This window comes from Malaclemys terrapin, chromosome 11, assembly GCF_027887155.1.
Source record: "Malaclemys terrapin pileata isolate rMalTer1 chromosome 11, rMalTer1.hap1, whole genome shotgun sequence".
NCBI classification, from domain to species: Eukaryota; Metazoa; Chordata; order Testudines; family Emydidae; genus Malaclemys; species Malaclemys terrapin.
Window position 1 is genome coordinate 54452607 of NC_071515.1, and position 24539 is coordinate 54477145.

At 40.4% G+C, this 24539-nt stretch overlaps 1 protein-coding gene across 1 annotated transcript in view; it reads right to left on the reverse strand.

Moving 5' to 3' along the window:
- The window catches only part of KIF5C (kinesin family member 5C), a 123240-nt gene that overhangs the window by 16477 nt on the left and 82224 nt on the right, over positions 1 to 24539 (reverse strand). The window contains exons 14-23 of the mRNA XM_054044542.1: positions 19232 to 19438; positions 17352 to 17498; positions 15017 to 15205; positions 11803 to 11920; positions 10295 to 10371; positions 8404 to 8513; positions 6999 to 7100; positions 5408 to 5468; positions 1064 to 1135; positions 130 to 234 (exon numbers count right to left, since the gene is read on the reverse strand). Coding sequence (XP_053900517.1) covers positions 130 to 234; positions 1064 to 1135; positions 5408 to 5468; positions 6999 to 7100; positions 8404 to 8513; positions 10295 to 10371; positions 11803 to 11920; positions 15017 to 15205; positions 17352 to 17498; positions 19232 to 19438 — 1188 coding nt within the window. The remainder of the gene's footprint in view (positions 1 to 129; positions 235 to 1063; positions 1136 to 5407; positions 5469 to 6998; positions 7101 to 8403; positions 8514 to 10294; positions 10372 to 11802; positions 11921 to 15016; positions 15206 to 17351; positions 17499 to 19231; positions 19439 to 24539) is intronic.

Consider the following 24539-nt stretch of genomic DNA (forward strand, 5'->3'; position numbering starts at 1 on the left):
TTCTCCTATGGCTAGAATTTCAGCGAAGACCATGGTTAAAAATTAACTGAAGAAAACAAACTACCAGACTAGCCCACTTTCTTTTTAAAGAGTGTCTGCTAAAATCGAAGCCAGAGGTATTAGTCCCACCTGTTTGTGAACCTTTGTAAGCTGCTCCAGGTTGTTCTCAAGAAACGAAATTTTCTGCTTCTGAGCAGCACTTCCTCCTCCATCATCGCTGTCCAGTTCAACACTCTGTACAGAGAGCAAATTATAGAATTAGAGCGAAGACTTTGAACCCAGGGGAGAGGGAAAAGCTAGGGTTTTGGGGGGGTCTTGTAAGCTCCCCAAAGGGAGACTACTTCTCAACAAAAGGTCAAAAAAGACATTGCTTTTTCTGTTCATTTTGTGTTCTCAACAGCTACATTTCCTCAATATGGAAATTAAACAAATAAAAACCTTCACAAAAAAACCTTAAGGATCCAGAAAGGGGAGCGCCATGCAGCCTTTTGACTAGCTTTCATGTTGATAAAAATTTCAGTTTGTCTGTGATAAAAAAATACCTTAAATTCTGCTAAAAATCATATGTCAGAGGTGCACAATGAATTTCTCAAATTTATTTTGCCTGGGGAAAGGATGAGGAGTTTTGAACCATAAAAAAGAACCACAGCCCACAATTACGGCTCAGGTCAGCACAAGTTTTAGGTGTGGGTTTGGGTCAGTTCTGGTTCACTAAACTCTGAGTCAGTAACTGAACTGATAAGTGAGATCAGCCCACTTCACTGAATAACTAGTTAGAGGGAAAAGCCTCAAAAACAGGAGCTGAAGCAGAATTCAACTTTCCTAGACAGAGCTGAAAGCACTCCAAATCTCACTCCCCCAAAGTACAACCAGCAAGCTCTCAGGCTCCCAGAAACCAAGGTAATTGGGCATGGTATAAGAACATTGATAAATAAAATTACAAGTCTGCTGAATTTACATCAGGAATTATATACACTACGCAATATAATAGCCTGGCAAGATTTTTACTGGGGAAAGGGGGTAGATTGTGTTAAAATAAAATCCAAGTAATATTTGAACTTACTTTTTTGACTCGAGTGGTGAGGTCTTGAACAAAGAGTTTTCGTAGGTTGTGGAGGGTCTGAAGTTCTCTTGCCTGGAAATAGAATTTAAACAAAAAGTCAGTAAAATTTTGCAGACACTGTTGTAAAATTTCTCCTCACATAAGAACATGTAGAGTACATTATCTATAAGTATATATGCAGGTATGCTTGAAAACATACATATATCATTACTGTTTAAGTAACTTTAAATTAATGAATTGCATCAGTTGACAGAAGGGCATGAATTTGGGATGTAATTGGTGTGTGGAAATCTGATGGTTTCACAAAGGTGATTATCTAGTGTGAAACAGTACCTCTATCACACCTCACTTTACTGTCCATAATCATTTCACATCAGCCAAAATTGAACTGATTGTAAAACAGGGGGAGGGGGAGAACCATCACAATGAGTTAAGGCTTAGTTCATGTGACTAAAAGCAAGCAATTGTAATTAGCAAAAAACCCAAACCCTTGTTTGTATATCTTCTGTCTCACTCAGTCACATCCCCATAGTTCATTGTTTTTGGCTACGCGTCTGCAGTGAATTTCTCTCTGAAAACACATCTAACACACTGAAGAAAAAAATAAACCAACCAGAAAGACAGTCTCAAAAGCTGGCTGTGGTAACGTCCCCAGCTATTAAATGACACTTAAATCATTGAGCCTTGAATTCATGCTATGACAATTTTGCTGACCAAACCTATGCACTGAAAGATGGTGACATTATACAGGCACTTAGATATCAAGGTGATAGGTGCCTTATAAATACCACAGGTTCATTCCTAATCTTTCAACACTACTTAATTTTGCTAAATTTCAGCATAAGAGCCACTTTATTCAAAGAGAAATGTGAGAGGCATAGCACAAAAAGTCTTAATCCTTTGCCCATTCTGTGAAGGGCAGAGAAAGCAGTTACAGGAAGGAAATGTGCATAACCATTTGGATAAACAGTGAATTCCAACCCATCCTCTACTTTTTATATGTTGCACTGGTATGAAGGATATGCCCCAAGTTGATAAGTACAACCTTTGCTTTTCTATCTTAGTGTCATCTTCTCACACAGAAATTTGAATTGGCCACTCAATAAATCAGGAGCGATAAGGCTATAAGCTTTTGGACTGCCACTTCTTATCTTTATCACTTACTGGGGCAAACTAAAAAGCGATTCTGAACCCAAAAAAGGAGGTGCTACTGCAAAAGGACGGATAGAAGTGCTTGCTTCCAATTATCCACAGACACCCAAAAAAAAAAAAATCTGATGTACAATTATCCACATATACTGTTGTATTCATAACACATACCTTACACTGTTCTAATACAAACATACAGATGCACATTACTACTCTCAGAAGGAAAAATGTAATTTAGAGCTAGACAGAGTTTATTCTTACCCCACAGCTCTTATCCAAAGCAAGGGGCAGCATGAGTCCCAATTCCCTCCCTGGTTCCATCCTGAAACTAAGCCATCTGCTCCTGATTACTTCCCTCACCACACTGGCTCAACTGTGCTGGCAGTCAGTGAGGGGCCAAGTCAAAGCTATGCCCATTCTCCAGCCCTGATGGAGACAGGTCTCCTGCTGGAGACCTACCTGCACAGGACAGGGAAATAGCAACCCCACGGAGACAGCTCTCTCCACCACACAGTGACCTAGGAGGCTCACCACACTTGCAGAGGTTTACACTCCCTTACTTCTCTGTGCACACAAGCAAGCCATGATCTTGGACTAAAATGGCACATGTTGCATGTAATTTGTTTTACTTGATTTTTCCTCCCGCTGCAGTAATTACCGACTGAAATTTTGATCATTGCTAATATTTTAATATAGCTGCAGCAACACCTTCTGAGATGCCATGGGAATGAACAAAAGAGTGCATGAATGTACAACAGTTTAAGTAGGTCCTTGATTTTAAACAAAAACACCATCTGATATAATCGGTGCAAAATATCCATGTCCTATTGCTTAAAACTGAGCTCCTTACTCACTGAATAGGACAATATCATCACAGGTTATTCTTAGAATTCATGAGCAGTATAGCTGCAAGAGAACTCATCTGAAATCAGGAGGGTAGTTAAACACTTTTTCTAAAAATCAGGAAATGTTTCTCAAATATATATATTTTATATATGAAATCTGGGTGCCTAAAGTTCCGCTCCAAATAAAAATAGCCTGATTTTTGAGACTGCTCCCAGGGTCAATACAGCCTTAATTTAAAATTATGCTCCATAGGAAAAAAATAAATTAACAAAATATGTAAGCAATTATGCTTCTTGATTAACTCTCTGCAAAATATTATATTTTGAATTCAACAACTTATACAGTAACTGAAAGAATTACTAAAAAATGAAGTTCTGAAAAACTTTAAAAGATAACGTTTGAATGTTTTGCTCAAGAAGGTAAAGGAAAAACAAAACTGGCTAGAGCCAGACAAATTGTTGGCAAGGGCTGAACAAGTTTCACCATACAGCTCTGAATAAACACATCTTTCCTGAACTACCTCGGATATTCCAAAGTTGAGCAGAAAAAACTCCTTCTTGTGTGGTAGTTTGGGGGCACACACCAATGTCCACCTGGGATTATGAGAAACAACACCAGATTTATTTTCCCTTCAGATTCAGTTTTCAGAAGTAAAAAGCTAGCATGTTAACCTACCATACAATCTACTCCTCCTTCATAGGCTAATACAAATGTAGGGCAGGAAGGGACCTCAGGAGCCCATGTTCTGAGGAAGGGCCAAATATATCTAGACCATCCCTGACAGGTGTTTGTCCAACCCATTCTTAAAAACCTCCAATGATGGGGATTCCACATCCTCCCTTGGAAGCCTATTCCAGAGCTTAACTGTCCTTACAGTTAGAAAGTTTTTCCTAATATAACACCTAAATTTTCCTTGTTGCAGATTAAGCACATTACTTCTTGTCCTATTTTGAGAGGACATGGAGCACAATTGATCATTTTCCTCTTTATCACAGCCCTTAACATATCTGAAGACTTATCAGGTCACCGTCAGTCTTCTGTTCTTAAGACTAAACATACCCAGATTTTTTAACGTTTCCACATACATCAGCTTTTCTAAATCTTTTATCATTTTTGTAGCTCTCCTTGTGACTCTCTACAATTTGTCCATATCTTCTTAAAGTATGGCACCCAAAACTCAACACAGTACTCCACCCAGGGGTGAAACTAGAAATAAGGACTTACCAGTACGGGGCTGTGTTGGGGCCAGCTCTGGTTCCCAGAGCCAGCCCCGGCCCACCCTGTACCGGTAAGTGCCCTCCCTCTCCCCTGGGCCCTTTAAACCGCTGCCTGAGCCCCCGGCTGCTGCTGCTACCCCAGGGCTCTGGCGGCAGGGCTCCAGGGGCTATTTAAAGGGCCCAGGACTCCCCTGCTTCTACCTCCCCTGCCCTTTAAATAGCCCCCAGAGCCCTGGGGTAGCAGCAGCGGGGCTCCGGCAGCTATTTAAAGGGTCCAGGGCAGTAGAGGCAGTGGGAGCCCGGCCCTTTAAATAACCCCCAGAGCCCCACTGCCGTTACCCCACGGCTCCAGCGGCAGGGTTCTGGCAGCCGCTGCTGGGAGCCCCAGGCCCTTTAAATTGCCACCTGGGGAAGCCGGGCCGCCCCGGTACGGCATACCGGCTTACTTTCACCTCTGACTCCACTTAATGCCTCGCCAGTGCCAAGCAGAGTGGGACAATTAATTCACTCATATTGTAATCAAGAAGAAAATCACTATTGTTTCAACCAGCCTTTTTACCTCTTCCAAAAGTCTTGTATATTGCACAAAGTCAAAGTTTTTCACAAGAAGATTTCATAGCATTGATCTGAAGACAGCACTAGTTCTTCAAAAGAAGTGTCCTTTCAGTACTGATTGCAGAGCATAATGCATTTTATACAGGATTATGCTGATTGCACAGTGATAAAGTACTAACATCTTTGAGAAACGCAATTTAAATGTATTCATGTAATACATTGGTTATGACATTAAATCATAAATATCAAATATTGAAAAACTTGTAGAATGAGCCATTGAGATGAGTATATGTAGGATGATAAGTAAACAGATCAGTAAAATAGCTTTAGGAAATTTAGAAATAAGGTGTAACCTAGATATGGGCAAAAGTGGGTTGGGTCAGATCCTAAACGTATTCAAATCAAGTTCACGACAGAAGAAGAGTTTGGAAATATACTACTTTTTAAAACTTATTTCTCACCTAAGCTGGTCATTTTCTTGCAAAAACATTGTAGGCAACAAGCACATACAAAAAGGCTGGCAACAAATCACTGCCTAAGCCCTTGCAAAAAAGCTGATGTTTTAGTTATAACATACCACAGTTTCCTCCAGCCCTTTAAGATCTTCTCTTGCTTGTTCCCTTTTATCATTAAGCAGTCTAAAAAGAGAGACCATTATGTAAGCCAAACAACATACTGAAATCATGAAAATAAAAGAACATAAAACAGAATAGCATCAGTCAAAGTTTTCAGATTTGGATGGAACAGGTGTGCCCACATTCGCACATCTAAATAAATTGCACATGCAATTACCCAACTGCACACATATGTGCAGGCTTTTTCAGCAGTAATGACTGGGCCACCATCTCCATTTTGGCATGCAACTCTTGTAACTGTATTTGAAAATTTAATCTTCTATATTTTCAGGAAAGTCTGAGAAAAAGCCCAAATAGGCAACTAGATGGTTTTGTTACTGGTGGATTGTTTGTTTTTACAGTACAAAAAGCCAATCTGCAATCTTGCAACGAGCAAGACATTTTCAGTTTATCTCCTTGCACAAGGTAACAAAACTAGAGCTCTGAAAAACTTACGTTGGCACATACTAAAACAACAAAAAACCATGACATAACCAATGTGGTGTGCCCTGTAATTTGTAGGTTAGCCTGGTTACTGGGATGGTATCTTCTGTATGCGTATTTTGCTGTAAATGCTTCTCACTAGGAGACAATCTGGGATGAGTCAGGCAGGAAGGAAGACATGGCTCAAGATGGTCAGCTTTCACTTAAGAGTTGTTAAGGGACAACACCATAAATATTATCTCTGGTGACTCTGCCATAGTCCTGGACAACCTACAGAACTGGTCTGACCAGGACCGTTCAAAGCTGGCCAAGACTTGAAGAGGCCTCCTGGAAAACAAAGAATCCTTGTAGGGTTAAAAAGGACTCTCTTGAGGATATAAAGGGGGAACCAGACAGACACACACAGACTGTGCAGGTGTCCGAAGAAGCTAGGCCTGCCTCAGTTGCCATTATGGGATGGTAATACTTTAGGTAAGATAGACATATTTACACGCTGTTGATTTAAAATCCGCTTTTCTCTAATGCTTTGACCCAATTGTTAAATAAAAATGCTTTGTTTTAAGAAGGTTGTTGGTCACTATGTCACTTGTCCCTGTAAGAAGGAAACAGGTGCCTGAAACCCAACTGGATCTGCTGGGTAATATTCCATCTTCTGTGGTACCTATATGGCCTTCTCCATTCCCATAATATCCAAGCACCTCAGTCTTTAGTGTATTTATCCTCACAACACCCCTGGGAAGTAGGCAAGTGCTATTATCCACATTTTACAGATGGGCAAATGAGGCAACACAGGCAAAGTGACTTGTCCAAGGTCACACAAGAAGTCTGTTGGCAGAACAGGGAACTGAATTTATGCCCCCCACACCCCAGTCCTAGGCCGGTGTCCTAACCACTATACCATCCTTCCCCTCTAAGTGGCTGGTATACAAAGGGTAACAATCTCAGAATGGAAGAATTGTGTGATTTCACCCCAAGACAGATAAGGCCTATCCCCTGAGCAGGTGCACTCAAAGAGATCAGAAAGGGATCAGAGGTGCAGCTAGCCCATAAGTATGACAATATACAAGAAACAAAGCTTAAAGAGATCAGAGAAGGAGACTGCAAACTTACATGAGCTTTTCCAGTTTCATTTCTCTTTCCTGATCCTCTATTTTCAATTTATCATAATCAGAGCTCAATTTCTCTTGTTCCAATTGCAGCTTCTGGTTCATACTGAAATGAGAAGGGGAAAAATCTCGCCAGCTTGATACAGACCATTGTAGGTAAAACACTTAGAGAAACCTTCACATTCAGAACAGAGTTTCCCACAGAGAATGAACCTGCAGTTCCACTGAGAGATTTTGGTATTTATACTAACCATGAAGGATCATTAACTGGAATAATAGCCTTCATTTAAATATTTTGGGGAAACAAAACATACAAACAGCTCTTGTCCCCTCCTACCACATACCCTTTTTATACCTCAAGGGCACAACCTGTACTTTCAAAACTATTCTGTTTTCACATTTCTCATTTTTCTGTTATCATGTCTTATCCCTTTTATAAATGCAGTGGAAAATGAGCATTACATTGGGATGAGACAGATTTAATTGTTTACAGAACCAAGAGTATAGCAGTAAGGAGCACAGTGCCCCACATTGTACTTTACATCATAATTCTATGAGAAAGAATTCCAGTGCAGAATCATGCACTAGATGTACAGACTTGGCTTCAGTATGTTTTCGGGGTACTTCATTAACCGATATATACTGAAACTGGTGATGCCAAGAAAACACACCCATAGTGCTGTAACAGGAAGCAGCTGGAGTTTACTGGCTAGTAGTTGTTTGAAGAACAAGAAAGGCTGTGGCAGGACCAGTCACCATGACAGGTGTTCAGAGTCTTTATTTTTCCAATTTGTTCTCATCTACTATTTCTATTATCTATAAGCCTTTAGGCATAACATTATTGTGTCTTTCTTCCTCCCCTCCACAATTCTTTTTATTGAAGTAGATACATAACAAGGAAAAGGACAGTTTAATCCATAATATTCTATACTTTTCTGTCACTTTATCTTCAAATGAGTACAGAATAGTTATATAGGGTACCTGTACATGCTGGTTTCTAAGGCCAGCAAGTGCTAGTAGAACTCTGAGGGTACATCTACACTACAGGGGGGAGTCGATTTAAGATACGCAAATTCAGCTACGTGAATAGCGTAGCTGAATTCGACGTATCGCAGCCGAATTACCCCGCTGTGAGGACGGCGGCAAAATCGACTTCTGCGGCTTTCTGTCAGCGGCGCTTACTCCTACCTCTGCTGGTGGAGTAAGAGCGCCGATTTGGGGATCGATTGTCGCGTCCCGATGGGACGCGATAAATCGATCCCCGAGAGGTCGATTTCTACCCACCGATTCAGGCGGGTAGTGTAGACCTAGCCTGAGATACATAGGTATGGATGGAAGAACAATCTTACAATGTCATTAGAACAGTATAGAAAAGAGCTAAATGACAGGGAAACAATGAGCAAGCATACTCTCTGATTTCATCAATGATTTTCTGCTTCTCTTCAATCTCATCTCGTAGCCTGGACAGCTGTTTCTGGTGGGCTTCCCTGTGACTCTCCATCTGCTGCTCCAGCGCTTTCTGCAGTTTGAAAAACAGAAATGGTGTATTTCAATAGTTTATCTGCTTTTGCTAATGCCTAATCCTCTCTTTTCTGTACATACAAGCTAAGTCAAACCTATAGTTTTAGATTTAAAAACTAAATCACATCAGAACTTTACTCAATATACTGATTTATATAGACAGCGCAGTACCATCTATTGCACCGAGTGCTAGATTCGTGACTATGCATCTGTCTTATGTGGGGAAGCCCTGATTTCTATTTTTGTGGCTTTGCAAGGAACATGTACAGGAAGATGGCAGGTGTATGTTACTAAGCATACCCCAAGAATTACAGCTGTTCCTGCCACCTTCTATACCATTGTACCCATCTGTTTACCAGGAAAAAATTTTTTTTACTGCTTTAGTTGTGCAGACAAAGAACACCTACAGGGCGTAGTGGGGGGGAAGCAGCTTACCCATGACACTACTGCCGAACTCCTAGAGCTAGAGATATTTCAGGTACTTGGGAAAGCTATATTTTTATTCTCTCTCTTTTTGGCTTGATGTTACATAGGACATTTTTCCCTCACACCAGACATGGAATAATTCTGCATCGCTATTTAATCATTAATTTAGGTTTTTGAATCCAAGGTCAAATTTTTGAAGTTCAGTTACTATCCCTGTTAAACACAGGATTTTCCCCCCACTTCACACAAACTGTAATCCTCATTAAAAAAAAATACCAGTTCTCTACATTATTGCTTAATATTTCCTCCTTGCATTCTACTTGCAAACTGGAAGAATAAATATCAGAAAATGTGTTTTGGCTTTATAATTCATTAGGTCATATTTAGGAGGAGGTTCTTTCCAGATGATTGGGCAATTGTTTAAATATGATCTGGCCTTTCCTTATTAAATTCCAGTATAAAAATCACATTGATCCATAAGGCCTGATTCACCACTTAAACTAAAAAGCAACAGAGGGTCCTGTGGCACCTTTAAGACTAACAGAAGTATTGGGAGCATAAGCTTTCGTGGGTAAGAACCTCACTTCTTCAGATGCAAGACTTTTTACAGATTCAGACTAACACGGCTACCCCTCTGATACTTGACACTTAAACTAATTTACTTCAATAGATTTCTACTGGTATAAAACTGAAGTAATGCAGGCTGAATGAATCAGGCTCATTTTTGTGTGTGTAGGTAAGGAAACCATTTCCAATTAAAAGTACACCTCTACCTCAATATAATGGTGTCCTCAGGAGCCAAAAAAATCTTACCATGTTATAGGTGAAACCGTGTTATATTGAACTTGCTTTGATCCACTGGAGTGCGCAGCCCCGCCCCCCGGAGCGCAGCTTTACCGCGTTATATCCGAATTCATGTTGTATCGGGTCGCGTTATATTGGGGTAGAGGTGTATTATATTAGGCACTGAATTTCAGTCCTGGGTTCAAATGAAGAAGTGGATTTACTAAAATTTTTGATTAAATTTGTACAAATCTTTCAACTGAATCTTTTCACCTTTTGAAGTTAGCTCAACTTCCAAACCATCCAACCATATTTTGGCTACAACGTACCTTTTTCCCCCACAAATTTACTTTATCAACATTATCAAGCTCTTCCCTTTCAAATCAGGAAAGTCACTCCTACGTGGCATGTAGGTTTCCCAATGGAAGTTTATGGCTCTGATAGATTATAAAAGTTTATTAAAAGTGATTGGGCAGCACATGTGCATCCGAAAGCAGAATTTAGACCTAATTGTCAGTTTGACAAGTGTTCTTGGTGAGGAAAATCTATAATTGTGGCCTGCAATGCTACCTTCATTTCCTCTGCATCCTGAAGAAGGGTCAGATGCTCCTTCTCTTTATCCTGGAAGCTGACTTCATGCATTTTTTCTGTTAAGAGTTTAAAAAAAAAAAAGTTAAGAATTAACCAGAGACTTACTCAACACACTGAATCTGAAACCATTACCAAAAAAAATCACTCCAACAGCTTTTTCTTTCCAGAAGCAGACAGAGAACTTCAGCTCTCAATTCAAGAATATCACATTACCCATCTCCGATACATTTTTAATGGTAACAAAATAAATGGGCACACTAACAGTCATTTGTTGAAAGACTCACATATGGCTAGGCAGGGCTCTATCTGAAGTGACATGTGGATAACCCATCCATCACCTTCTCCACTTATCACCAGGTCATACCCCCCATATGCCTACAACTCCTCCCCATTCCCAGCATCCTCATGTCTACTTGTGACCCTTCCCACTGTCCTTAGGCCTTGGTGACTTCCATCCTTTTCTTCTAACTTTTCAGAGGACCCAAAGCATCTGATGCCACACCTACCCCTAGGAATAGATGGGGAAGCCTGAAGATGGAGCCAAAACTCAACTTGCCAGAACGTTAAATAATGAATTCTCTGACACAGCCTGCTGCTCCTGGACTACAAAGGGACCCCGAACAAGGAATATGGGGTGATGTTCTGGGCTGGCAGGTGTATGGTGGAAATCAGGACCCACAGTGGCAGTGTGTGCTACAGAGGCTTAAGAACACTAAAGAGAATTGCTCTTTCAATAAATTTTGCATATGTTGTCACAAAAACCTAATTTGCAATCCATAAAACAAAGCCCATGTATTTGCAGGATGTAACGTAGCAGCTACAAAAGGAGCATTTCACCCAGGATCAAACAGGGTACAGTCTCCCCAGTTGTAGAGCAGGCAACCCACAGAGCTTGTATGGGTCAGCAACTAGGGGGATTATTCCAGTTGGACTGGACTCGAAGAATATTACAATACCAGGAGGGCCTGATGCTCCTTCAACTGCATGAACTAGGTTGCTGTGGCTTAACTTTGAGTTTCATAACAAGCACAGTGTGTACTGCAAGTCACTGAACTGTGTGATATTGACTCAGTTGTACTGTTCTATGACTGAATACTAAGCATGCAGGACAATTTATTAAGAGGATGGGGGAAATCATTTGTTGTCAAGTTTGCACATTCAGGTTTCCCATTAGCTACATCAATGCATCCTCTTCAGAGTTTGCTTTTGCTTCAAAGAGGCCCTGAGCAATGTCTAGGATTAGGCAAGTGAATTAAAATTCCGACTATCCAATCTGGCTCAGCTGTGTCATCCTTCTAGTAATGGGAGGAATGAATAGCAGGTCGGCGGGGCAACCATTATTTGCAAGGAAAGACAACAAAATACAAGATCCCCAGAAGAGTTGTCATTGTGCCAGTCGGATAGAACTTGATTTTCTAGACTGTAGAGGTAAAAAGTCTAGGACTAGAGGCCCCCCACAATTAATTACCCTATTTTAAGTACAGTACCTTGAGCACGTAACTTGGCCAGCTCTTCATTAAGCGAGTCTTGTGACTCTTCTAGGTGCCTTCTCTTCTGTTCCATATTTTGCATGTAGTCTGTAAGGGACTTAATCTTTGCTTCATGCTTTAAAAAAAAAGTGAACAATAAGCAGATATAAATGGTAAAGCTTGTAATTTAGAAATTCAGGTGCTCTCTTCCTATAAAGATTAGGGACATGTGAAAGCTCTCTGCATCCAGAGCTAACTACTAGGTGGATATGCTGTACAAGATCTACGATAGATGTAACACCAACACAATCTTAACTCTTTGTGGCCTGTGGTTAACACTATGCAGCATGACAAGTATTTCCACAATACCATATGGAATGCAGGACCAGCTTGTTATCAACCAGCAGCAATATTTTGAAGTCAAATTAATTTAACATTAGGATGGAATACATAATTGAATAGCTTCCTGGGCACCTCAAGCTGTACTACTAGGATGCCAGATTTGTTGGTCAATAGCAACACTGATCATTTGCTCCTATTTTTTGTTAGCACGTCTTTAAACAAGAAAGGTCACTTTAATTAATAAAAATAGCAGCTGACACATTTCAAAGGTAAAAAGAACAAAATATATTTTATTTTGAAACAAATTCTATTCCTAATTTCTGAGTTAAGAGGGGCCTGTGTTGGGAGTTATTACAGTTCTACTGATGAGATCATTTCATTTTAAGAAGACCTGCCTCAGCATGGAGAAGAGGTCTAGATTTTTGAGTTCACATTATATTTCCGCATTAAGGGCAAAAGCTTGAAAGGTGCCGAGTACCTCCTAACCTTAATGGGAGTTGAAAGAGTTCAGTACCTCTCAGGACTGAGTTCTCAATGAAAAGTACATGTCAAATGCCACATCTATCATGATGACAGTCTGCTAGATTACTAAATTTGACAAGAAGCGTTTGGAATGCTCATTCCCCAAAGTGTGGAATTAGAGCAGCACATGGCAGAGATACTCAATTTTAAGGGCTCAATTAAACAGTTCAAACCTCTGTTAACTGTTACTAAGTTTCCTTCTAGGCTTAAATACAGAGGGAACCTCATCATGGTCTTATTCACAGGGCTCCCAGAATGACAAGAAAAAAAGTTCTCATGCTTGAAAGAATTAATCTGGTTGGTTTCCACACAGCACTAAAAGCATTCAAACGCCAGAAGAGAGGTGTAGACCATCAGTCTCAGCACAGTAGTGAGTTCCACTCCCACTTCTAATCCCGCCTCATTCAACAGCCTCTGGCAAGCCACTTAACCTTTTTGCCTCAGATTCTCTATCTTTACAGGGATGTGGAGGGGAATAATTAGGTAACATTTGTTAAGTGCTTTGAACATGAAAAGTGCTATGTAACTGTTAAGTAATACCAGACTCCACTATACAATTTTATTGATTAAAAAAAGCCCTGGGATAAGATCATTCACATGCATGGTTCATTTCACATTTCTGAACAAACTATCTATCCAGCCACAAATTGGTCTAGTGTCTTTCTGGAACATTTAGAAGCATGCTACAACTTCTGCCTTTCCTTATCAAGATCTACAGCAAGTTCAATGGATTGGAGAGCCACAGCAACTGCAAAACTGGGTCTGTCCCTACTTACATTTTAATGATAAACTCCAGTTTTTTCAGACTAAGTGCCAGCAAATTACATGTGGTGGACTCTCAATTCCTCCCCACAATCAGGGAACATGGGGACCATGTGGAATCAACAAAACCCCAACATATTGGCAGTAGCTGGCATTCAGCACATTTCCTTTCCTTTTTCCCCTTTAGGATCACAAAAAGTCTGACCCAGAGGGGCATTCTCCAAGCTCTTTTTCTGGTCACACAACAGTCACCAGGAAACCCTGTTGCTCAGAATTATAAGGCACCAGTCTCTATAGTGTTAACAGTATCATTTCATATACTATACCAGGGGTCGGCAACCTTTCAGAAGTGGTGTGCCGAGTCTTCATTTATTCACTCTAATTTAAGGTTTCGCGTGCCGGTAATACATTTTAACGTTTTTAGAAGGTATCTTTCTATAAGTCTATATTATATAACTAAACTATTGTATGTAAAGTAAACAAGGTTTTCAAAATGTTTAAGAAGCGTCATTTAAAATTAAATTAAAATGCTGATCTTACGCCACCAGCCTGCTCAGCTCGCTGCCAGCCTGGGATTCTATTAACTGGGACCCAGTCCTGGGGTTGGGGGGTGTTTCAGGGGTCAGGGCAGAGGGCTGGGGGAGGGGGTTCATGGCAGAAGACTGGGTGTGTGTTGGGGTGTGGGGGGTTCAGGGAGGAGGGCTGGGGAGTGTGGGGGGTGCAGGGCAGAAGGCTGTGTGTGTGTTGGGGTGGGGGGGGTTCAGGGCAGACAGCTGGGGCTGTGGGGGTGCAGGGCAGAGGGATGGATGTGTGTTGGGGTGGGGGGGTGCAGAGCAAAAGGCTGGGATGCTCGGCTCGTGGGGGTGCTCCCAACCCCCTGCCCTGAGCGGCTCAGGGCAGGGGGCTGGAAGGGATATGCCCTGTTCAACCCCCTTCCCCCAAGCTCCGTCCCTACTTCTCTCTGCGTCCTCTACGGAGCAGGGAGCATGCTGCCGCTCTTCCCCCTCCCCCTCGCTAGGGCCATCAGCTGATTGGCCAGGGAAGGAGAGGAGGAGGGGCTGGAAAGCACCACGCTGGGGGAAGAAGTGGGGGAGAAGGGAAGCTTGGCTGCCGCAGAACCAAGCTTCTGCCTCCTGCCCCCGCAGGGGAGAGCGGTGGGCGAGGCGGGGCCGAGTGGGGCTGGGACTGCGGAAGGGAGCTGCGTGCCACTCAGAATTGGCTAGCGTGCCAAACACGGCCGTAGTTTGCCGACCCCTGTACTATACTGTATATTTGCTAATGGGATGAATGCCTCTCCCAGCATGTTTTACAAATGAACTGGATATTAATTTTGTTAATTTTATTTGCATGTCATTTTTTAAGTTAAAGGCAGAGTGTTAAAGGTATAGAGTTGCAGAAATAAAGTTGTTTCTTCAACAAGTGTGGATAAGCTGTACTTTACAGTATGAGGGAGATAGAAATCTACAGCCAAGCAGGCATGATCTCATCATTGAGAAGTAGCATGTTTAATTAGGTTGGGGGTGGAGGCAGGAGATTTCAAGGAAGAAGAGAGTAAATCAGTGAGACTTCTGCCAAAGAGAGGAGGAGGAGGAGGAAAGAGGCATACTTGTGAGATGAGGAGCTGGCAGGCTGCAAGTTCCCTCTCACTGGCATTCATCTTCCTGTTGGAGTCTATCTGGGCACTCTCCAGCTGCTTGCTGCGGTTCACCAGAGATTTCACCTCAGACTTCATCTTACTGATATACAGCCGTGCCATGGTGAACTCTTCCTCGATTACCCCGTTCACATCTGCTAACTAAACACACAAAGAGTTGCATTGCTTAATGCAGGCTTATAAAAGAAAATAGCCAATGCAGAAAACTTTCTACTAGTGAACCAGTTGTCTAGAGCTAGGAGATCTCAGTAATACACAGCACAACTCACAAGTCCTGGGTACACCGGCTTGGATTTTTTCCCATTTACATTCCAAAATGTCGTATCACTCAATCTCTCCGAAACTTCATGGATAAAAGTCAGACAAAGGCCAAAAGTTAAGTCTTCCTGCTCAGGTTATAACCACTGATCCAATGACTCAACATTAAAAGTGGGAATAATTTAGAACACTTGCTCTAATTGCAGTGACACATTGCAGAAGAGCTTTCCGATGCTGCTGGAGAGGCCAGGAACTTCCCTTTTTAAAGTGACATTATAAAGCACCTTCCATTGTTACTTGTTTACACTGAAAACTGGCTTCTTAATTAGTACAAAGCCTCCACTAAATGGTAAACATCTATTTTCAAGTACTGTACCCTTTAATATAATTTCATATACAATTACATGACCACCAGGGGTTCCTGTAACATCTTATGCAAGATTCACTCTTGTACTACTAGGAAAAAAATGGTTAAAAAACTTCCAGATCAGATCACATTAATTTGGACAGAGCTCCCTGTAATCTTATATCAACCCTAGATTTACTGACTATTTGTATCAGCCAAAAACTGAAATGGCATGACCGTTTATTTTGCTTATTTTGAGATTGCAACAGCTAGATTTCCAGAATTATCAAATACTTTAATATAAACTAATACACTACGGAACATTCAGAACCTGTGGAATCCAATGATAACAGCAGAATTCCAGGAGCCCAGTTTTCTCTCAGTTCATTGAGCAAGGAATTCCTCAGCAAGCATGGATTTCCTTTCCCTCCCCTACCCAAACATGCCTTCTAGCAAATCTTAAATGAACAGTTCATACTCCGGGGAATAATGATGCGGGACGTGTCATAAGAAACACATTGCCAGACAGACAAAGATCATATCCTTTGTAATCAGAGAGGAATTGAGCACTTGCAAATCCCTTTGACTTCAGTGAGAGAGAGGCAAGTGCACAACAACTCTCAGGATCAGGTCCAAGGGGTATATCCTGGACAGAGTATCCAGCGACACATACTTGTTTTTATCCTTGAAGTATGGGGAAAGAGTTTAAAAAGTAAGATGCCAGGTCCAATATTCCAAGTGAAGAAAAAAGGAGAAAGTTAGTACACTAAAAAGACAACATGAAATACTACTTGGAAATAGATTTGTCTCATGCAAACTTGCCGGAGTGGTCTAGCAACTAAACATAACTTTTAGTTTCAAAAGAAAAAAGTGACATGGTCAACAGCGTAAAGAGAATTTGTATATCACCTACAGTGAATAGTTTGTTCAGTTACCTGATGCACAGTTTTAGCTAATGGCCATTAAAATACCGTTTCCAATTGTTAAAATTTCCTTTATCTATAGTGGGAGAAATGAAAACCTTGAAGAACTTGGCCAGCTGTCTGTATTCAGAGGAGCCAGTCAGCATGCAAATTTCAAAGCACTGAGTGGCGCAAGATTTCAGGTATCTCCAGAAACATTTCCACTCCCAGGGTTCTACTTTGTCAATAGCATTCATTTATTTTCCACTTTGTTATTCCACAGAAGAAGAAACCATCAATAAGTTTCCTCTCCTACATTGGCTATAGTCAGGAGTATGCTACAGCAATGCTGACATTTATGGGGTAATCAGAAAAATTCACCAATGCTGGCAATTGACAGACTTGAGTTTGTCACCAATACTTTGATTTCCCTGAAAATTTGTGAAATTTCTAAATTCAGCCAGTGTTTAAATGATAAGCCACAAACATTTCTCCTCACATGACTCTGTCCTGATCTGGTGAACGGGTGCTAATACAAATCCTGGACTTCTCAAGAACAGAGAGCGCCTATCACAATAGATTGCGTAAGCTGCATGGTGGTTTTATGACCTAGAAAAACATCCACCAAAACCAAAACAAATTATTTTAATTTGTGATCCAAGGAGGATTTAAAGATCAGACTACAGAGGTGAAAGGTTGAGGCTATAAATACCCATACCACCCATCCTCAGAACTACATCTTTATAGTCTTTTGAAAAAAGCAATATAAGATCTGGTTTACCGTTTTAACATCATTGGTACCAATGATTCCTCCGATCTCTCCCAGATCTTTAAGCAGTAAGTTCAAGATCTCTGTAGCTCTCTTTTTCTGATGATTACTGAGTTCCTGCAACTGACCCAGCTCTCGTTGGGTGGCTGTCAAAGCCGTCTGGAAAAGATTTAAGAGATGGGATTACAAACCTGTCCAATGATTCCCTTTATATAGAACAGCAACTATAGTTCAGAAAACTGACAGTTCATACTCTGAACAGAACAAACCCACATAGGTTAGTTTTCCTATTTCTACATTTAAAAGATTGTCTTTATATGGTTGTTTTTATGTCTCCCCTTTGATAGAGGTATAATTGTGACCCCAAATTTCATTTTCCCTTGTTTCAGTGTCATTCCATGGTACAGGCTGTTCAATTATGGCTTTCAGGCTACAGGATTATTTATTTTATTCATCCTTTTGCAGAATTCACTTAGAGTCTGACATCCAAGTTACATATTAAACACACCAACATCTGCATCTTTCTAGTGTTTGTACAGTAATGCCTTCTATCTAACTGCCTGTCCTTATCACCAGTGTCCTCAGCAGACAGCCAGTATGCCTTTTAGCAAATAGCACAGTAAAATGAAAATTGCTAATATAATGTTAAAAACATTACCAACATGAAATCAATATTGTTGGTATCAGTTACAAAATAATGGAAATCAGAACCTGACAATGACCCAAATAGGCATGAATATCACATGCTCCAGAGTCTATCCTGCCTAACCCTTTGGTTAACCCTAGATTAAACCAAATCTAGATTTGAAACTCTTGTAGACTAGGATATAGTAGGTGATGTAATTTGATCACATCCAAGAAGCTAAGGTGTGTGTCATGGGAGAAGAGAATAAGAAATGAGTGAATACAAAATGTTCTTGTAAATATTTGCACTCTTACTTCATCCCCAATGCTAAGTTTTCTCTATTGCAGCCAGAGAAGTCAGGGAAAAGAAACAGTTATGTTACATTCTGGTGGGACTTGTCAAGATGCAGATTATTCCAACCTCCTTGAAGGGAGAGGGGTGAAGGAGGGAGATTTTCACCAACCTGGCAGTTTTAGGGTAGACTTACACTACTAACTGGATAAATTTCAGCTTGAAGCAACATACCCATGCTAGCTCCAATCAAGCTACAGCCCTAAAAATAGAGTGTAGCTGTAGCAATGTGAGTGGTAGGAGGGGTTAGCTGCCCTGAGTACATACCTAGCATCTTGGATAGGATTGTACTCGGGCAGCTAGCCCATCCCACCACTCCCAACGCTGACTATATTCTTAGAGCACAGGTACCTCAATCAGAGCTAGTGTGGGTATGTCTCCTTGAGCTGGAATTTACACTGCCAGCCTGAAGCTTAGATGTACCCTTAGTGAGTGAGGTTGAGACATTGTAGTGACAAAGTAGATCTACATACCAGAATATTGGAAGAACAAAGAGAATAAAGCTAACAGCTGCTGAGAAGAAAGTCTAGTCATTAGAAAGAACATTACTATTGTGCTTTGCTCCTACAAATTACCATTATATTTTGAGTGTGGTATGCAAGTATCTGCCAACAATTACCACACAGTAGTATCAGAGTCTACCACAATTTTATTCTTCAAGATGGGCGATACAAGAGGTAACTCTTGGCAAATGTTGGCCTTCTAATGGCTTCTCTACGTCAGTTTTTAGCAACAAGAGCTAGTAATATACTTGACTAGAATATTAATAAAAGATTTATAAATTGGTACAGACTAGTGAGTATCTGGGATGCCCCAAAAACTTTTTCATCTCCCTAAAAATCAGTCTTTTTTGACAATGATAAACTGCATGTAAAAAACAGACATCAGATAGAGGAATAACCAGCAATGCTCCTACTGTTTTCTGTGACAGTTCATCAGCCAGCTGTTCATTGGCTCGGGTCTTGTCCTCCACTTCTTGTGATTTCTGGTCATAATTGACAGCTAATTCCTCCAGGGCCTGAAGAACCTCTTTCACCTCATCTTTTGCAGCCTCATTTTCAATCTGAAGACGAGTCAGTTCCTCTTGGATCTTCTCATAATCTCTTCTAGTGGAAGCCAAAAGCTGTAAATAGATGGCAGAGATCACAAGTAGGTCACTGTTTCCCCAAGAACTAGCTCAAAAGATTTACAAGATTGACTACAGGAGACAAGAGACCTTGCCACTCTACCAGAAACAATATAAGCAGCAGGTGGAATGTGCAAATATATCTTTGAAGAAACTAAGCAAAAAACCTTTGGACCTCATGGAAAAGAAAGCTTAATCAAATCCCATTATGCCACAAGATTCAGATAGAAACAAAAACTTATTTTGAGCAATTTCATAGCTTCAAATGCTTTTTCTACTCTGAATTCAATGCTATCCAAGCTAAGAACCAAAATGAAAAAGACTTCAAGCCAAAGTGTCACAACTTTGAAGTGAACCACATAATAAGCTGTCTAAAGTAGCTTGGGGTGTCTTGTGGCATTTTGTTATAGGGAATATTTTAACAGGAAAAACTGTGATAAACATTTTAACTTGAGTTAAAAGAAACTATAGACAGACTTCTTTTTAAAAAATTACTCCTATTTGCAGAGATCAACTTAAAATAAGCATTTTTATGCACAAACCCTTGATTAATAAAAAGAACACAGGTTTAGCATAGACTGATGGCTGTCTCTAACCTTCCTGTTATACCCATCTAATCCATTTCATTCTCAAATAAGAAGGGATGTAGGTAAGTTTATAGGATGGCGAAGATTGTGCAGAGGTCAATTTCATATTCTACTCTCATATCCTATTCCATCTTAATAAAAAAAATTAAACCATGGAAAATTCTTCAAAATTCAGATTGCACACTGAACTGGAAAACCTCTCAAGTAAAGTTACCTGTAGGAGAACAATGCTAAAATAAAAGAGAAAACTGAAAAGTATCTCTCAATATTTATTGCTAATAATACACTTTTGGAAAGTCACAAGTTGAAAAATCATTGTTTAAAAAAATAAAATAAGGCAAAAAGCAGCACCAAATAAAGACTACAAATTTAATCCATCAATTAAAAGAAGGGGTTATTGATCGGGGTCATCCTAATGGCAACATCCTGGACATTTATTCAGGAGATGCTTTTGTTTTTAAGGGTCTCACTTTATGGGTTGGCTGGAGCTTGAAGTGCTGTAGATGTAGTTCTCCCAGGCTACTCACAGCCCTTAGTGCCAAATTAATAGTCCTGGTGGGGGCTGAAGAATTAAATCCTGTCCAGTTTAGCCAGAAGAATAATGAACATGCCATGGGAGTGGATGGTTAAAACAATTAAGAAAAAAAGTGGAGCTCTGAAAGATGGTGTGGTAGGCTCTTTTCTCTACTGCCACACTTCATAGGAGTGATAAAAAGTTAGGTAAGTATGTCGTTATCATCAGCCTGAACTACCACTGTCCACTACCTCTTCACCCCCAAGCCTTGAGGAAGTTCAGCTCTAGATACAAAACCAGAACTGAGATAGTATCTCTTCTCTTTCAATATATTCAGCATCTAGAGATGTCTAAGAGGAAAGCTGGAAAATAGGAAGTAAGCAGGTTAGTTTCAGAACACGTGCCCCTGCTCCAAAAGTGTGGAAGAGATGATTCACCATTAGGGAAATGCACCCAGCTGGTAATACTGTATCCTCAAAGTGAAGTGTTAGTTAATTTATCAGGACCTAGGGATAGGAGATGATTTAAACAATAATAACCAAACACCTTAAAAGTATTTCTCTGCTAAACTGACATGGACTACTCCTTACAATTTATTTAAAGATATTTTGATGTGCTTACCACTGTGGTTTCACAATACCAAAAATCCATTGGTGCAATATACTACCTAATGTGTAAGTGGCAACACTACCCTTTACTTGATTGCAGGTGAAGGGGGGGGGGAAATCAAGACGTCAGGAGTTTAGTTATCTCATTCGCTACCGACTGGTTCACAAAGAAGAGATAAGCCTTAATACTGACAGATAGGTGCAAGGAGGAGTTCTCTACCTTAAGGGGTACAGATCTGTGTTTCTGGAGTTCTATTGCCCATGTTTCACAACTTTGAGATGCAAGTTTCACTGTGGGGGCTATTAGAAGCAGCGTATTTACTACAGAGGCCAAAGAGAAAAAAATCAGAATATATAGGAGTGAACAAGTTATTGGCAATCCATCCAGAGGACGAGTGACTGAAATCTTAGGATGATTGGAACACTGTGAAAGGTCAATTTATGAACACAAACCTAGAAAGAAAGCAGACCAGAACAATTTATCTAGCAATTAAGCTTAATTTAGTACATGGAGTTCTACCCGTCATGTTCTAGTAAAGTTTAGGCATGGCCTTCCTGCGAAGATTCAGAACTTCATCTGAGAATACCATATAGCAGGATGTAGCTCAAGTGTATGTACTTTCACCTGAGAAAGAAAGAGTTAACCCATGGCAAAGGAATTCTACTGGTATTATAACAGCATGTGTCCTATCCGTAACATGGTTTATAATAGCATTGAATCTACTAGCTTAATCAGCCAGAAATAAGTGCTCTGGCTAATTAGGAAGAACAGCCACGTTGCATCATATATCAATGAACTAATCACAAGCAGTAGTAGACTGCAGGTGGATCATTTCAATGAGAGCTGTGAGAAGCTTGTGAAGTTTACAGACATGAAGTCAAAGCCTCAAAAACCTTAAATTTCCTCTTTTAGAGAGTCAAACTAACAAAAATATTGCACTGGCCTCCAGAGGTGACAGACTGCCATCCCCATTAGAAGAGCCAGTAAAGTTTCTAAGCCAGTGGTACAACACTAGCCTCAGAGATTTTGATAATAAAGTTGGTGAAGCAGGAATGAAAGCAAAAAAGAAAGAAAATGGTCACCATGGCAGGGATTAGAGGCCACTGAAAACAAACCAATATTAAATAAGGATCCAGAGGGAGGCAGGAGATGAGCTAGAATACAGGAGACTCCCAAGTAAACAAACATCCAAAAGGAGAGTGATACAAATAGCCCAAGAAATAAAGGTAAGAAAATATGCCAGAACCTAGGAGTACAGAAACTATACAAATGGGGAACTAGTGAAAATGAGTGAGATTTGGACACTAAATTAGATTTACAGACATTAGAGCCACAAAGGACTACATTCTTTTATGAAACAGAAGTAGATGGCTTAAAACCCTATAAAGTTAAGAATACACATCAGCAAGTTGTAGAATGTAATTGGAATATTATTGCCGGCAATATGTGAAATGCAACGCTAATCAAGACACTCATAAGAATAGCCATACCGGGTCAGACTAATGGTCCACCTATCCCAGTTTCCTGTCTTCTGACAGTAGTCAGTGCCAGATGCTTCAGAGTGAATTAACAGAACAGGACAATTTATCAAGTGATCATTCCCTGTCATCCAGTCCCAGCTTCTGACCATCTTGATTAATAGCCATTGATGGAGCTATCCTCCATAAACTTATCTTATTCTTTTTTGAACATACAACATCCCCTGGCAACGAGTTCCACATGTTGACAGCTGTTCAAAGCTGAACAGTCCCAGTCTTTCTAATTTCTCCTTGTATGGATGCTGTTCCATACCCCTAATAATTTTTGTTGCCCCTATCTGAACCTTTTCCAATTCTAATACATTATTTTTGAGATGGGATGACCAGAACCACATGCGGTATTCAAGCCTACCATGGGTTCACATAGAGGCATTATGATATTTTCTGTCTAATCAGCTACCCCTTTCCTAATGGTTCCTAATATGGTTAGCTTTTCTGACTGCCGCTACAGATTGAGCGGATGTTCTCAAAGAATGCTCTACAAGGTCTCCAAGATCTCTTCCTTGAGAGTGGTAGTTGAGATTATGTTTTCCAATGTGCATAATTTCATCTGCCATTTTGTTACCCAGTCACCCAGTTTTGTGAGATCCCTTTGTAATTCTTCACAGGCAGATTTGGGATTAACTATCTTGAGTAATTTTCTATCATCTGCAAGCTTTGCCACCACACTATGTACCCCTTTTTCCAGATCATTTGATGATTATCTGTTCTGTTCATTCCCTCTGAAGCACCCCTCCTTGGCCACTGTGGGAAGACAGGATACTGGGCTAGATGGACCATTGGTCAGACCCAGTATGGCCGTTCTTATTTTCTTATGTAATATGTTGAAAAGAACTGGTCCCAGTACAGATCCTTCGGGGACCTTCTAAAAACTGACCATTTATTCCTACCCTTTGTTTCCTATATTTTAACCAGTTACTGATTCATGAGAGAACCTTCTCTCCTATCTTATGACTGCCTACTTTCCTTAAGAGCCTTTAGTGAGGGATCTTGTTAAAGGCTTTCTGAAAGTCCAAGTACACTAAATCCACTGGATCACCCTAGTCCATACGTTTGTTGACCCCCTCAAAGAATTCTAATGGATTGGTGAGACATATTGTGTTCATCTAGGTTTCTGATAATTCTTCTTTTTTACTATGGCTAACCCAGTGAGGAGGGTTTTCAACTAGATTTGATGGGAGCAGGAGACAAAAGCCCACATGTAAGTCAAAAACATGGAGATCCGGGACAAGGGTCAGAACCTAGGTGGAGCATCTGCTATTACAGGAGGAATAAGGGCGAGAAAAGAAAGAACACAGAGGGGAAATCAAATCAGTATCTTAGATGTCTGTATACTGATGTGAGAAATATGGGGAATAAGCAGGAAGAACGCTCAAAAAAGAAAAGAGGTGGGTGAAGGGGCAAATTTTGCTCTGTTTGACTGATCTCAGTTCACTTGCTGCACTGGTATATCAGAGTTACTCTGTATTTACACTACTTTAACAGCAGAAATTGACTCAAGAAAAGCTTAAAATATTTTTTAAAAGTGGGTCAAACTGCAAAAAAAAAGCACAGCAAAAAATAGAGAATTTAACTCGCTATGAAACATTTCACCTCCTCCAAATTTTCCGAAAAATGCCACAACTACATTTTGGAAGCTCAGTAATAGTGATTTAGCATTTATACAGTACTTTACATCTTCACACAATTACTACTGTATCCTCTTACCATCTCTGTGAGGTAGGTAAGGATCATCCTCATTAAAACACACACACACACTTCTTTTTCAGACACAGACATTGATATAAAGAAATATTAACTGATTCACTTAAGGCCTCAGAGCACATCAGTGGCAGTGCCAGGATGAAAAC